General features: G+C 43.3%; 2 protein-coding genes across 4 annotated transcripts; both read left to right on the top strand.

The window, feature by feature from the left end:
• The first annotated feature begins 131 nt into the window (after positions 1-131).
• Positions 132-4665, top strand: zmynd10 (zinc finger, MYND-type containing 10). The gene is made up of 12 exons (XM_056605676.1): positions 132-275; positions 689-797; positions 950-1066; positions 1162-1215; positions 1339-1494; positions 1615-1703; positions 2450-2544; positions 2769-2941; positions 3604-3729; positions 3826-3947; positions 4037-4162; positions 4350-4665. The coding sequence occupies exons 1-12, from the start codon at positions 187-189 to the stop codon at positions 4447-4449; spliced, it is 1356 nt and encodes a 451-aa protein (XP_056461651.1). The 5' UTR covers positions 132-186; the 3' UTR covers positions 4450-4665.
• Positions 4666-4696: 31 nt separating this feature from the next.
• On the top strand, positions 4697-14422 carry rassf1 (Ras association domain family member 1). 3 transcript variants are annotated; one of them, XM_056605684.1, is made up of 7 exons: positions 4697-5746; positions 6670-6797; positions 11037-11141; positions 11222-11513; positions 11858-11973; positions 12081-12283; positions 14341-14422. In XM_056605684.1, exons 1-6 carry the CDS (start codon positions 5428-5430, stop codon positions 12225-12227), a joined length of 1107 nt encoding a protein of 368 aa, XP_056461659.1. In that variant the 5' UTR covers positions 4697-5427; the 3' UTR covers positions 12228-12283; positions 14341-14422. The 3 variants fall into 3 exon arrangements, with proteins under 3 accessions (XP_056461659.1, XP_056461658.1, XP_056461660.1); XM_056605683.1 differs by lacking the exon at positions 14341-14422 and adding an exon at positions 13157-13246; XM_056605685.1 differs by lacking the exons at positions 4697-5746; positions 6670-6797; positions 14341-14422 and adding an exon at positions 8834-9328 and having other exon boundaries at positions 12081-12227.

The following is a 14422-nucleotide window of genomic DNA, read 5'->3' as shown; positions in this document are numbered from 1 at the left end:
CCCACTTCTGCCCCCATCTGGAGGCGAAGGGCATGACCGTGGTAAACCCCGGCATGTCGTCAGTGCGTTTCGTTTGTTGTTGCCATGACCACCACAGGAACTGAAGTATAGCCATTACAAGGACCACTTCAGTGATACATTAAGAACTACTTAAGTTTGGCCACTTGATTCTAACCCGATCGCAGCATGGATGCATCAGTAATCTTGCCGGGGGAAGGAGAAGGATATGTTCGATGCCTGGAGGCCTTTTCTCTCAGGGATGTAGGCTCTCAAAGGTAAACATGAAACTTTCAGCATAATGCTCAGGAACCAGGCTATGTCACATTAATCAACTAGTTAAAGTGGGTAGGTCTGCCAACCAAATAACTTATTCAAATGAATGAAAACTTACGGAATTACATCATGAAGAAAGTTTAGCTTCGAATAACGGATATAAAACAGTTATTTGAGTGTGTGATGTACCAATTCGCCCTGACTCATTTTGAAGAACAATTTCGAGTGCAGCAAATAATATACTTCAACCAAACAATCCGCCAATTTATACATGACACAATTAGTTATAGACTTAATGGTTATCTATTTAAGTTTTTGAAAATAGAATAACTATTACCAATATAACTCTTTATTGTGTGTGTGTGTGTGTGTGTGTGTGTGTGTGTGTGTGTGTGTGTGTGTGTGTGACACACAGGTGGTTCAGACAACACGAGTATGTAGTGAAACTGAACATGCAAGCCATAATAAGTGCCTCTTCAGCACATGATGAATATGTCAAGGAGCTCCTGGTGACGCATAGAAAGGTAAAAATTAATACTATCAATTAATGTATCTTAGTCCTAAAAAGATTGTGGTATATCATAAATATGTTGGCCGATTCACTGCTATCATTTCAAACATCTAATACTCATGTCAAGTCAAAACTATAATTCAATCGCTGTCATTTCTCCTACAGATACCAACTCTAGTCCATGAGTTGATTCTAGTCGAGGTGTGGAAACAAAAAGTGTTCCCTGTTCTCTGTCAGTTGCAGGACTTCAACCCAAAGAGCACATTTCCTCTTTACATGGTGGTGAGTGGGCCTGACGTGTGTAGAGGCAATGGTGGTTGTGGTTGGGTTTGTTTGAACCGGGTCATTGAACGATGTGCTCCTCTTCCTAATTCTAGATACACTACGAAGCTACAGTCATAAACCTGCTGGAAACAATCATGTTTCATAAGGTGAGTGTGTTAAAGTGAAATCAAATAAAACAATACTATACCAATGTGAGATAGCATATTATATCCCCCTCACACAACAGTGCTAAAGGAGCCGGATCATAGTAGATATTGTGGGTTATGCAGGACTCCTGTGAGGCTGCTGAAGACTCTGTACTTGACTTGGTGGACTACTGCCACCGCAAGCTCACGCTGCTGGCCAGCAGAACCTCCAGGGACGGCCCCCCGACATCGGACCAACCAAGCCCGGCCGGTACCCCTGGGGATCCGTCCACCATGCAGGTAAGGAAAGTTTGTCTCACACTGGTTGGTGTAAGGCATGGGTCGGACAAGAGGTCGAATGCAAGTTAAACCGGGGGAGGTTCTACAAGTGTTTTATGGAAGCTGTTTCCCCCGTTACAGGAGCTGCAGACACAGAACGCGGCGCTGGAGTTTGAGATCTCCCTCAAGGCCTTGTCTGTGCTGCGCTACATCACTGATCATACTGACAGGTTATGCACCATCTATTTAACATTACCTTGGAAGGACTTCTCTATGATAGCAGCCAGGGAGCAAAGGCAGGCTCCCCAGCGGCTCACTGGGAAGAGCGTGTACCATTAAGGCCCAGTCCTGACCGCAGCGACACGGGTTTGATTCCCGCCCGTGGTCTTTTGCTGCATATCCTCCGCTCAGTCTACCATACCTTCCTGTCTATCTCAATCTATCAAAAGCATCAATATGCAAAAACAATTATTCGAAAAAAGTGCAAAGAAAATAAAAAAGGAAGCAAAGACAGACTGGAAGAGAAAGTGAATTTAGAGCTAGGGTAGGCGATGTTTATTAGAACCATTATTTCAACAAATATATTGGTTGAAATTCTCTTTACATCCCAACTTCAATCAATAAATCTTTATAGTTTTTGGGTGGTGGCTTTGTAGGGAGGGATGAGATTTTAAGTTGGGTACTTTGAAAATCGAACATGTTGGTTTCTCCAAGATGCCTATTCTATCTCTAGCACTACATGGATACATATTCTTTATGATAGGACCAAGGAAGCAAAGACAGACAGGAAGAGAAAATTCATCGGGAAAGAGACAAAGTATCGTATATTTGGCAAGGACTGGGGTCAGACATTTTGCAGAGATGTAGCAAATGTATAAGCGAGTTCCACTACTGAGTATGTAACTAAGGCCTTTGTAGAGTGAAAGTGAAGCCAAAGTCAACTACAAGCTGTAACCAATGTATGGTTACTTCACAGCATCAGTGTGATCAACCGGCTGCTGTGCATCCATAACATGCCCTGTGTGTTGGTGCAGCTGATTCACTGCTGCCCTTGGAGTCGCTACACAGCAGGTATACCCCCTGGTTTAGGGAATAACCAATGGATAATCTGGGATGATAATGAAAATAAGGATAGTATTGTAATTTCAGTATTTGCATACTATTATTTATTATATAGAGTATGTAAAACGAGCTAATACAAATTTTCTCTTTACATTCTTTATTTCGACCAAAAAACATGCATGCATTATTGTTCGTCTTTTAATTGGTGATTTATTTAATTTATTGAATTAAAGGCAAAGTTGAGAAGTACATGAACGGCACATGGCAGAAGATCCCCCCTGAAGACCATCTAAAGATGAGCAAGCTGGACGGCCAAGTGTGGCTCTCGCTCTACAACCTGCTTCTCAAGGAAGACTGCCAACGCAAATATGACTTCAACAACTTCAACAAAAATACGATTTTGAAGGTATCTTATTTTCAAGTTTTTTAGTTAACTCTTAACATTGCTCTGTACAAGTTGTTAGGTGTTGTTTGTTTTTTACTCTGTGCAGGTATCAGAGTTTAGCTCTGAAGTAAAAGGGAAGCAGGCCTGCGCCAAGTCATTGTCTTTCAACATCCGTTATCATCTCCTCCCTTTCTATAACGACTTGTTTAGACGGAGGGGCTTTCTTCAAGGATAATACTCCCTCCAGCGTCCTGTACATTATACAGTATACTGTGACAGTATACTGTACTGTCACATTAGGACATAGCCACCGCCAACCTACATACAAAATGTGTATGCAAAATATCTGTTTCTTCGATTCTTGTCAAAAGCTGGCCTGCACAAACATCTGGCTGTTTTTTTATAAACTTAGCCATGCAGCTCTTAAATATTTGGCTGCTCTTGCTGCTATCTGCAGTCTTTGGTTGGCCTCTCAATGTTTCAATGACTTGATGACTAAATGTAGCCATACCGTTGGCCTCTCAATGTTTCAATGACTTGATGACGACATGTAGCCATACCGTTGGCCTCTCAATGTTTCAATGACTTGATGACTGCATGTAGCCATACCGTTGGCCTCTCAATGTTTCAATGACTTGATGACTGCATGTAGCCATACCGGTGAGCTTGACTTTGTGTCCCAGCTTAGAGGTTTCCTGACAGAAGTTTTGATCGACCAGCTGCCGAACCTACTGTCCTTCCAGCGGTTCCTCGCTCACCTGTCCGTAACAGACCCCGCCCCCCCCAAGAGAGATCTCATTCTTGAACAGGTACACTTCTTACACACTCCTAGCTCTATAGCCCTCCCACAAGAAACCTATCCGTGCCATTCTATTGACAAATCACCCATCTCCACACCCATGTAGATCCCGGAGATCTGGGACCACATTGTGCACGAGAATGCAGGCAAATGGAAGGCCATCGCTAAGTATCAAGTAAAAGAGACGTTCAACCCCTCTGAGAAGGACCTCAGACAACAGGCACATAGGTAAGTACTGCTACGTCGGTGACCCACCATTCAGGCCTTCTTGTTATGCATCATAGGCTTTCATTCATGTCATACACCTGTGTGACTAGACTAGCACAGACCTACAGCTTGGATGTGCTGGAGAGTCTGCTCCCTGAGAAGCCCAAGTGTGGATGCTGTGGAGGGGAGGCGACTAAGAGATGCTCCCGTTGCCAGGGAGAATGGTACTGCAACAGGTAAAGCCTTTGCTGAAACTTAACGCTCATTTCTAAATGATAAAGTGTTGTGTTGCGCAATGCTTTTTTCTGGGGGGTTATTTCATGGTATAACCTGCAAATATACTGCAAATATTGTATTCAATTCGATAATCTATTTAAAATACATTTGTCAAATATATTCTTATATTGCATTCATTTGTTCCAGGGAATGCCAGGTGAAGAACTGGTCCAAACATAAGACTGCATGCAAGCTGATGTCAGAGGCATCCGAGGAGATACAGAAGACCTTCAATAGCCAACCATGACAGAGAAAACGTTTTAATTGGATACCACAAATGGAAAGAATTTTAATTTGTGCTCTAAACCAAAGAGTTTGAATCGATTGACATTTTCTCAACCTAGTTTTTGTATTTCTGAACGTGTTCTTCTACGAAGGGCTACATTTCCTGATTGAAAATGAATTCCAAATGTTTCAATAAAATGACTACATGGGCGTGTCAAATATAACAGAATAAAATGTGTGCGACGAAAGTTGGTTGGTGAATGGCACGCACACGCACTAAAGTTCCTATGCACCCCCTGAGATCCATCCCGGATGTCGGTCGTGAAGATCTTTCATCTCACTTGGTTTCTTTCTCGATTCTTTATTTTCGTTTTGGTGTCCTTGATTAAACGACAAGTATGGGACCCTTCCGGTAGGACTATGATGTTATTTCAAAACTTCTGGAGTTGCATGATCTACCCGGAGAAAATAGTTTCTCCGAAATTGCCTCCAGAGATGAGGTCCGTTATATAGACGAAACACATCCGTTAGCTGCCTCGGAGACCCCGCCAATCACTGGTAGGCTACGTTACGTTTTATTTATTCGATGAGAGAAGGATTGCCACAAAGCTGTCTCAAAGGTCTACCACTCAGGAACGGTGAGCTTTTCGTTCTGTTATATAGGCTACATATTGAGTCGCAGACGTCTTCAATATCTAATTTCAAACAAGCCTCCGCGCTTCGTGCGTGCCTGAAGCTTTTCATCGTTTTAACTTGAAGTTCCAACTTTTCTTGAGGAGCAAGTTGTTGACTTTGTGAAATGCAGTTGTCGGATGAGAAATAGCTGATGGCAGCACGTCCCGTTGGAACAAGCACGCGTGAAATAGGGGTTGTTGCGTAATACCGTGCGCAAACGTGAGCTGTAATTTTTTGGTAAAACATTTGGCCCAAAGAAACCGGACGGTTCAGTGTTTTGGACTCTGGAGTTTAACATGAATTAAACTTGGATAAAATACTAAGAATGCATTTGGGCGAAGTGATTGAGCTCCGTGACCTTCGGCTGGACACAGACCCGATAGAGCTGACCAGCCCATGGGTTCCTCGGTCACCTTCACGACTGGAGAGGACCAATGCGCTTAGAATCAGCCCAGGAAAGGTGCCAGAACTACTTAGCCGAGCGGGCATTATCCGGATTCTTGGTGAATCCCAGGATCCTCGGCTGAAGGAGGAGTTGGGTGAGGGGCACAACTTCCAGCCCTGCAGTCACGCTCAGCCCACTTGGTGTGACCTGTGCGGAGATTTCATTTGGGGACTTTACAAGCAGAGCCTGCGCTGTGCCAGTAAGTAGTTCGTAGTATTAAGTTGTGTTTGTGTGTGTGTGTGTGTGTGTGTGTGTGTGTGTGTGTGTGTGTGTGTGTGTGTGTGTGTGTGTGTGTGTGTGTGTGTGTGTGTTTGTGTGTGTTTTTGGATGTGTGTGTGTTTTTGGATGTGTGTGTGTGTGTTTTTGGATGTGTGTGTGTTTTTGGATGTGTGTGTGTTTTTGGATGTGTGTGTGTTTTTGGATGTGTGTGTGACGTGTGTGTGTGTGTGTGTGTGTGTGTGTGTGTGTGTGTGTGTGTGTGTGTGTGTGTGTGTGTGTGTGTGTGTGTGTGTGTGTGTGTGTGTGTGTGTCCACAGGGTATAAAGAACATAATTATAAAAAGAGAAATGTGATTATGCTTCTACTGGCATCAAGGGCCTATTTATGGCAACATTGTGCTCTTTGCACAATAGCATCATGTGTTAAGATGTTTGTGTAAAGATTACAGAAGATGCTCTTTTGAGTTACAGATGAACTTCCCTTCTGAGAGTTGCGTGGGTATTGGACGGGGTGAAATGACAAAGAATACTGACATTATCTCATTTGTGTCAAGTAACTATGAGTCTAGTATTAAACATAGGATTATGAAATAACTTAAGTATATCGTTCCTCTTTATAGTTACAATAATTCAAACCCTGCTAAAACAACATGTATTTATCAGTATATAACAATGCAAGTATTGCATAGTATGATTTGAGGACATCCCCATTCAAGAATTCAAATGAGACCATAAAGCTAAATAGTTACCTCAACATTTAGGAAGAGACGTGATGGAATAAAGCCTGATGAGCCTGCAATGCAATTTGTACAATTCTGAACCGAAAATATGCCAGAGAGAGATGATCTCTGCAAAGCCCTCAGAGATGTTGATGTGTTTCCGTCTCCTCTGCCCTCCTCCACAGACTGTAGGTTCACGTGTCACAAACGCTGCCGCACCCACATCCAGTTGGACTGCAGCTGGGACCAGGGGGGCACGCGCCGCTCGCCCACTCTGGTGGAGCACACCATAGAAGAAAACGACACAAATGTGGTGAGGACCCATCGAGATGGATCGTACGGGTGCCTGGGTGATACGTACATAAACTCTGTTAAAGGTGACATATTATGCCACAAGGTGTGAGTGTGACATCACAAGTGTGTCTACCAGTCTACCAGCCTACCCAGTGGACAAAACGGCTATAGATGGCTAATCACACTCACACCTGGTGGAATAATATGTCCCCTTTAAAAGGTGCTGTCGATGAGGTTTAAGATGAACAATTGGGTTAATCTGTAAGAAATGGTCTAGCCATCCGTCAGTTATGAGCGAGGGAAAAACTCTGTGAGAATGAAGTGAGTCGACTGCGCTGGCTCATTTCTGACCAATCAGCACATCTCTTCCCTAATTGGTTAGGCCCTGGGGGAACAGTTTTTCTTTGCCACCGCAGGTGAATCTTAAAATACCACACTTCTCAATGGCGGCAAAACACTGGGAGGGAGGGACTAGAGAGGGAGGGCGTTTTTCTATTTGTTTCATTTCGAAATCTTGCTCTCTTCTGCCCTCTCTCTCTCAAATCTTAATTAAGAGAGTAACAAGTATTGCAATATATTATTCGATGTTTAATATGAAAATGTCACCCTATAAGGGCATCCAGATGTGTACGACCCTATCACAGTGGTGCCTTTAGAAAAAGTGGATTGGAGTGATAGAGTGTACCAATGAAAATCATGCAGTTGGCCACCACCCGCTTACTGCCATTGTATGTAACTTCTGTGTGTCAAATAGCTAAAATGCTGCTTACAGCAGAAAAGGTTTATTACTCGATGTACTTCTTGGATGCAATGTTACAAGGATTCTCTATAGTCAAGGAAATAAGCTCATAAAACAAGACGCCAACATATGACTACTAATAGATTCCAACATTTGACAGTGTTGACTAAAACAAGTGTAAAATCGTGTTAATTATATAACTTTTATATTTTAGTATAAATGAACATTGGAGGCCTGCATTTTTGTTAATAACTGTGCTATGGATCAGTCATCAATCCCGCTTAAGCATCTTTTTAAGGGCCCATTACTTTGATCAAGTCAGAAACCTCTGTATCAGTCAGCACAGTGGTTATGGTGTCTGGTGCGCTGCTGGGCTTGAAGCTGACCAGTGGACTGGGAGGGTGGAGTTCTTCTCCAATGCTCTCCCTATGTTTATGCGGCTGCTCTGGTTTCCTCAGAAAGACACGAGATACTAGACATAAACTAGACATAAAGTGGCCTTATTACCTCGACAGTGCCCTGGAAAGACTTTGCCCTGGGGTTGATGGCCTGACGTCAGGCTCTGGCTGCTCTTTGCTCCTTACAATAGGAGGCCTGCATGCATTCATTACAATCGGAGACCCCTGGAAGAACAAGCAGAGTGTCTGTTTGTCTGAACAGTCAGGCTGCTGTTTGTACAGTTCCAGCTACAAGTAGATAAACCAGGCGACCGATCAGGAATGTGCATCAAACACACAAGATCTAGCATTGCTTCTTAATGTTTAAATATCTTTATCATATGGAGAGATTATCAGTAGAGTAGCCATGACTTGAATAATACGTATTCTAAAGTCAAGTAATTAATTGTTTTAAAAGCAGACATAGATAGACGAAAGTCCCTGATGCAAAACCATACAAAATGCAAGGAAATATGAAACTTTACACTGATTCTAGTCTATCAACAGTCTGCAAATATAAAGCACATGCATAACTGCATCTTATTTCCTTTTTTATTTTTGCATCTTATCTTATCCAACTTGAACATACATTTTGCAATAACTTCACGCATCAAAGCTGTCACGCCAAACCAACTGAACAACTCAACTTATTTTTTTACCCGATTGCTTCACTGCTTCACATGACAGCCCACTCTCTGTGGGGAGATGACGTTGGCTTTATTGTTGTCACACAGGAAGGACCTGGGGGTGGGTGTTGGGTGCACTGGGGGGGTACTTGAGGCTGAGGTCATTAGGGAGTTGGTATTTCCCGTCGGCATCCAATCGCAGCTAGTTTGGCCGGTTTTGTGTATTTCCAAAATAAACTAAACCCAACGGCGTGGGTGGAGCCACTGAGGGAGCGGCGGGAAGGAGGGGGGTGTATCACATCCGCCTGTTCACACTGAAGAGTTCGTTGAAACGTGGGAAGGCAAATAGACGTGGATACGGTTCATGTAGGCTAGACATTGTCCTTTTATCAAGAGATAATTTAACAGATACAAAACAGTAATATCACCATCGTTTGAAAGTCCCGGTGCTAACGTTACATATAACCAGCGATTGTTTTTCGAAAAGTTCGGGCACCGGTTTTTTTTTTAATAACGCGTTTCGTCGTTTATAGTTAGTTAGTTAGACTTGATTCAATCTGTTTCGATGGAAACAGTCAGTATGAAAAGCTCGGCGACCGGTTCAGGGAAGACCACGTCCTTCGACAAGACGTGGGAAAGCTCCGCCAGCAGCGGCTACTGCAGTGACGATGAGTCGCAGCCGGAGCTCGAGCAGTACTTTACAGCCCGAACGTCCCTAGGACGCAAACCACAGACAGAGATTAAGAAGGTGAGAACGGATAGTTTTTAATTCGGTCTAAATTGAGAAATCCTGTTCTTGACAGATTAAAATGCGACAGTATGACGTTAACCTCAGGCCTATGTTAAATTTGGACAAGTAACGTCAGACCTAACGTTACTCCTCAGTGGAAAACATTACAAAAGTTGTTGCGTTTAATTGCTAACCCACTTACAAATGCACGTAAATGCAATAATAGTAGGTTTCAAGAAAATTATTCACATTTGTACCGGGATGAACCCATTATTGAAAACTTGGAACAACCACCAACAAGTTGTGAACAGCCCACCTTGTTTGGTGACGCACACAGACGTCTCAGGTTTCAACCGAGACTCACCCATTCAATGTGTTCCGTTGAGATCCGTAAAACGCTTCAGGCCGACCAAGACATTAAAAGGTTGGGCAAAGTGATTCATGGGATGTGCAGAGGTGTCATCGGAAGTAGTCTTCATATTCAATGACTAGGTTGGACCTACTGCCGATGCAACCATTAGAACCCTTCTGTTCATCATGTAAAACATGCATGGTGGTCAAAATATCACTTTTTCTTTAGATGGGCTTCATGATTCCTACTTGCTGTAGATAAGCATTATATTTTGGTCTGGCAGTAACATACCAAATAAGTTGTACCGCCTTTCATCAATTGCAGAAGTAGGCTTGACAACCTTCGTCCTCTTTTTAAGATTTTAGATATATCCTCAACAATCAGCAATTATGGAACATTACTCTCATGAGGCTTATATATATATATATATATATATATATATATATATATATATATATGAAGGTATGTTTACTTAAAAGGGTATATAAAAGTGCATTGCCATGTTAGTGTCTGGCCTGCAGAGGCTAATGGGCAGTGAAGAAGGCGATGTATTGGTCAGCGGATGTGGCTTTAGAACAGGGGAATGTTTTGTCTTTCCCACTTGGTCACAGTGGGGGGGGGGAGGCTATTTTTACATGAATACATAGTTCAGGAATGCAGGGTAGAGTTGGTTCCCCCCGACATGGCACACAGCTGCAAGTGCCACATGATCTCCCCCCTCCCCTCCAAGCTAAAGGAGAGAGACGGGATTGGACAGAGCTGACATCATCTTACTTGCCCTTGCTACGTTTACAGGAAGTATTGAGTCTGACGCAACTTCTGGTGATTTGGAGGAAGAACCTGTACTCCCCCAAATTGGAGTTGGTCAATTTTAGTTGGCTATTTGGACATCAAAATGTGTTTTGTATTTTTTAGAGATAAAGCAGGAAAGCTAATCTTCAACACTATTGACTGATTCATCTTTGATTGTGTCATTAATTTGGAGCAATACTTCATACATTGTTTAAAACTAGGCACACTTGGAGCTTATTTTATTCAGTTCGGACCTTTGCAAGCTTTAAACTACTAATTGATATTAGTTATAATAGTTTGTATAGTTATAATATTCAGGTTAGTCAGGTTTTCCATCTGGTTGAACCTAATCAAATGAAAATGTCACATCTAATCATCAGTTGATAATAAAACATTTAAAATGCAATTTTCTGTGTGAACCCTTTTAGTGTGTTCAACCAATGAGGTCCACACAGTACCGCGAAGGCTGTAGATCACCACCTCGTGGTGGGAGTCAATATCAAGTTTTTCTTCTGTTCTGTGAATCCAATTCTGAGAAACAAAGAATACATCTGGCATTAAAACACAATTGTCCCTTTCTAGGATGAACCGGTTGAATCGAGGAAACAGGAATGGTCCGTTGCAGAGATTCAGCACAAGGTGAAGGAGTACAATTCTCTGATCCACAGCAACCTGTTCATGAACACAGTGAGTAGAACCGTCCACACGTTTGAATGGAAGCTCTTCTTGGTCCTTATTTTAATTGGGACCTTCTCTTTTCGATACAGAACCGAGATGGTTCCTACACTGGCTTCGTGAAGGTGCAGTTCAAGCTGGCTCGCCCCGTCTCCGTCCCACCTCCCAGAAAGGGGCCTGCGAGACAGGAAGCCGGAGGGAAGAAAGCCACTGGAGTCAAGCGCCGCACATCCTTCTACCTGCCCAAGGACACGTGCAAGCATCTGCACATCAGCTCCCACACGTCTGCCCGCGAAGTCATCGAGGCTCTGCTGAAGAAGTTCACGGTGGTGGACAACCCTGCCAAGTTCGCCCTGTTTGAGCGCAGGGAACGTCACGAGCAAGGTACACCTCCTACCTTTTGTGCACTTAAGCCACAAAGCACACTGTCGAGTCTGGACGTGTTGTTTGATCACAAAAGGCAATATTCTTATACGAAGATGCAAACGTAAAAATACAGCCCTGTTTTATTTGTCCGCGGTTGACCCAATGAAATTGAGTTCTCTTTTTTTGGTCGCACTGAAAATATGAACCAGAATTTGCATTTCCTCTTTTGTGTTTTGGGCTTTGCAGTATAGTTCCTCCTCACAACATTTCATGAACGAATAAGCACCTAATGCTAACTGCTTTCAAAAGCACTCCCCAGTATATAAAAACCAATGGGATGTTTGGTTTTCCGTCTTCGGCAGTGTACCTCCGCAAGATATCGGACGACGAGCGTCCGCTCCGCCTGCGCCTGGCGACCGGACCTGACGAGAAGCTGCTCAGCTTCGTGCTGAAGGAGAACGAGACCGGAGAGGTCAATGTGAGTATGGCTTGCAGTTCTGTTATTTGCATACAATAATGAAGATCTTGTGCACTTTCGACCGCAAGAGCTCTGCTCATTGAGCTCTGCACACTCCCTATCTGCAGTGGCACGCCTTCTCCATGCCGGAGCTGAAGAACTTCCTGCGTATCCTCCAACGAGAGGAGGAGGAGCACGTGAAGCAAATCATGCAGCGCTACACTTTAGCGAGGACCAGGCTGCAGGAGGCCCTGCCGGGTTCCAGCCCAGGATGAGAGAGGCATGTTGGGCCACGAGGCATCCCTGGGAACCCGAACCTACGCATCCCTCTGTAAGAGGAGAATGAATGAGAGCATGGAGGCCGCATAAGCTAGAGCTAGCGCGAATGTGCGTGTGAAATGCTGCGAGAGAGAGAGAAAGAAAAAGTGTCTTACACCCGGCGCGAGTCTGATGTGCGTGTGAAATGCTGCGAGAGAGAAAGAGAGTGTCTTACACCTGGCGCGAATCTGATGTGCCTGGGAGAATGAGAGATGAAAACATGAGAAACTGTGACTGAAGTTTGGTTTTTAAACCAGTAATGTCTTCCGATATTGGGTGCGGTCGGATAATCCAAAATACCTAGGCTCTGACTTATTAACTTTGTATAGGATGTCGCCGGTGGGATTTTATTTAAATGGTAAAATTCCCTGCGACCCTTTGTTGATTCAGTGCTGTAATTCCTTCAAATGTGTAGTTCACATCTAACATTGAAATGCATTTTACCAGATGTATTCGAAAGATGCAGCTGCTATCAAAAGCAGGAATATATAGAGTGGTTCTATCAATTTGCTTTCATTTGACAAATTGGCAGATTTAGAACTCCATTCATGTTTCTGTGAAGCAAGGTACAGCTTGAGCTGAAAGGTATATGGATTTTCACCTGACCCAAGCCAGTTTTTCATTAATTTCCGGCACACCACACACTTTAGTGGGTGTTACTTTTTACTGTCCCTTACTGAGTGAGTATGACTGACATGTGGACATTGGTATGGACATTGTTATTGTGAAAAAGAAGTGTCAAAAAGGCTTTGTTTGACTGGAATATGTCTGAATGTTTTATAAATGTTTGTCTGAAAATTTGACGTGTCAATCAGTTTTGTCCAATATATATTTCTAAGAAGCTCTACAAAAATAGGTTAATTGAGTTTATCCCATATTTGTTCAGCTTTTAGTTCTCTCCTAGCTGAGTGTCAGGTGTCCCTGAGCAAGACACCTAACCCTACTGCTTCCGACGAGCAGGCTGTCTCCTTGCATGGTTGATTCAGCCTTCGGTGTGTGTGCGTGTATGAACCTTGGTAAGTCGCTTTGGATGAAAGCGTCAGCTTATTGCCCTGAATCTAGATGTATATGAAGACATTGTTGAAAACTGCATTATTGTTAAATGTTTGGTTGAGGGACGTTACTTAATGTATAATGACACGTGGGTCCTGAGGCTAGACCAGCAGAGAACCACTAAATTACCAGTCAATGCTTTCTCCATGTCATTGTAGGAACTGTAGTAGGCTGCCTCCTGCCGGCCCAGTCGCAGCTGTCAGATATCTGCCTTCTAGGTCACATGACCCTTTCTGCTGGGATATCTAGAAGCCGTTTCCAGCTACTGGAACCCTAGCTTCCTTGTGCACCTATAGCGTAGGCAATGTATTTTGATGCTGGATAAAGCAGGTATGGGTTGTTCACACAATAAGAACTATTAGCGAAGTTATGTTTTTTAACGGGCGTTGCTTTTTGATGTTGTGTTATACGTAGATGGGTTTCAGAGCTTAAGCTAGCTGTTTACAACGTGTTTAGCCTGGCCAGTATTACAGGCTAACCCATGTCCAAACTAAGTCGTTAACCGCCCATTGCTTTTCATTTACAGTTCGTTGACTAATTTAAATAGATATTGTGTAATGTATGGATGATGCAGAAACCTTAGGCTTGTTGCATTCATGCGAGCTAAAAAGCTAACCTGGCTAACGTTACATGATGTGATGAAAATAGCGCAGGGTTGCGTCAAAGGCCTACGAGTTAATTTCAAAGGTTAACTAACCCAAACTCGTTATTTACTTCGCAACAGCCATGTACGGTAATTATCTTGCTGTCGATATATCACCATGGATAAACAATCTAACCAGTTAGCCATTAAGTCGTGTACCATACACCTTCAAAGCTGGAGTTAGCTTACAGTCGCTGTGAGGCTAACTCCTTGAGCGAATCAATCCCTTTAGATGGAAATATATCGGGAGGGTTAGCGTAAGTGCTTTCCTCTGTTTTGGTATACGTCTGGCTGCTAAGCCCCTTTTCTATTCAACCACTGTCAGTTAGATCATGTGTCACTCCAGCATTTTTAACCTTTTATTCGGATCCTAGGTTTGTAAACAATCCGGTCCACAACACTCGCCCTGTATCGCAGAGGAAAACGGCTCAGCCTGAACTGTAGACTATGAATCTT

The sequence above is a fragment of the Gadus chalcogrammus genome, chromosome 13 (assembly GCF_026213295.1).
Source record: "Gadus chalcogrammus isolate NIFS_2021 chromosome 13, NIFS_Gcha_1.0, whole genome shotgun sequence".
In the NCBI taxonomy this organism is placed as follows: domain Eukaryota; kingdom Metazoa; phylum Chordata; class Actinopteri; order Gadiformes; family Gadidae; genus Gadus; species Gadus chalcogrammus.
This window is presented reverse-complemented; position numbering and strand designations above follow the sequence as displayed.

Coding starts and splice junctions, on each gene's coding strand:
- rassf1 (XM_056605684.1), top strand. CDS start 5,428: ATGCATTTGGGCGAAGTGATTGAGCTCCGTGACCTTCGGCTGGACACA. Junction 11,142..11,221: donor GCAACCTGTTCATGAACACA/GTGAGTAGAACC, acceptor TTTTCGATACAG/AACCGAGATGGTTCCTACAC. Junction 11,974..12,080: donor ACGAGACCGGAGAGGTCAAT/GTGAGTATGGCT, acceptor CCCTATCTGCAG/TGGCACGCCTTCTCCATGCC.
- zmynd10 (XM_056605676.1), top strand. CDS start 187: ATGGATGCATCAGTAATCTTGCCGGGGGAAGGAGAAGGATATGTTCGA. Junction 1,495..1,614: donor GGGATCCGTCCACCATGCAG/GTAAGGAAAGTT, acceptor CCCCCGTTACAG/GAGCTGCAGACACAGAACGC. Junction 2,942..3,603: donor ACAAAAATACGATTTTGAAG/GTATCTTATTTT, acceptor TTTGTGTCCCAG/CTTAGAGGTTTCCTGACAGA.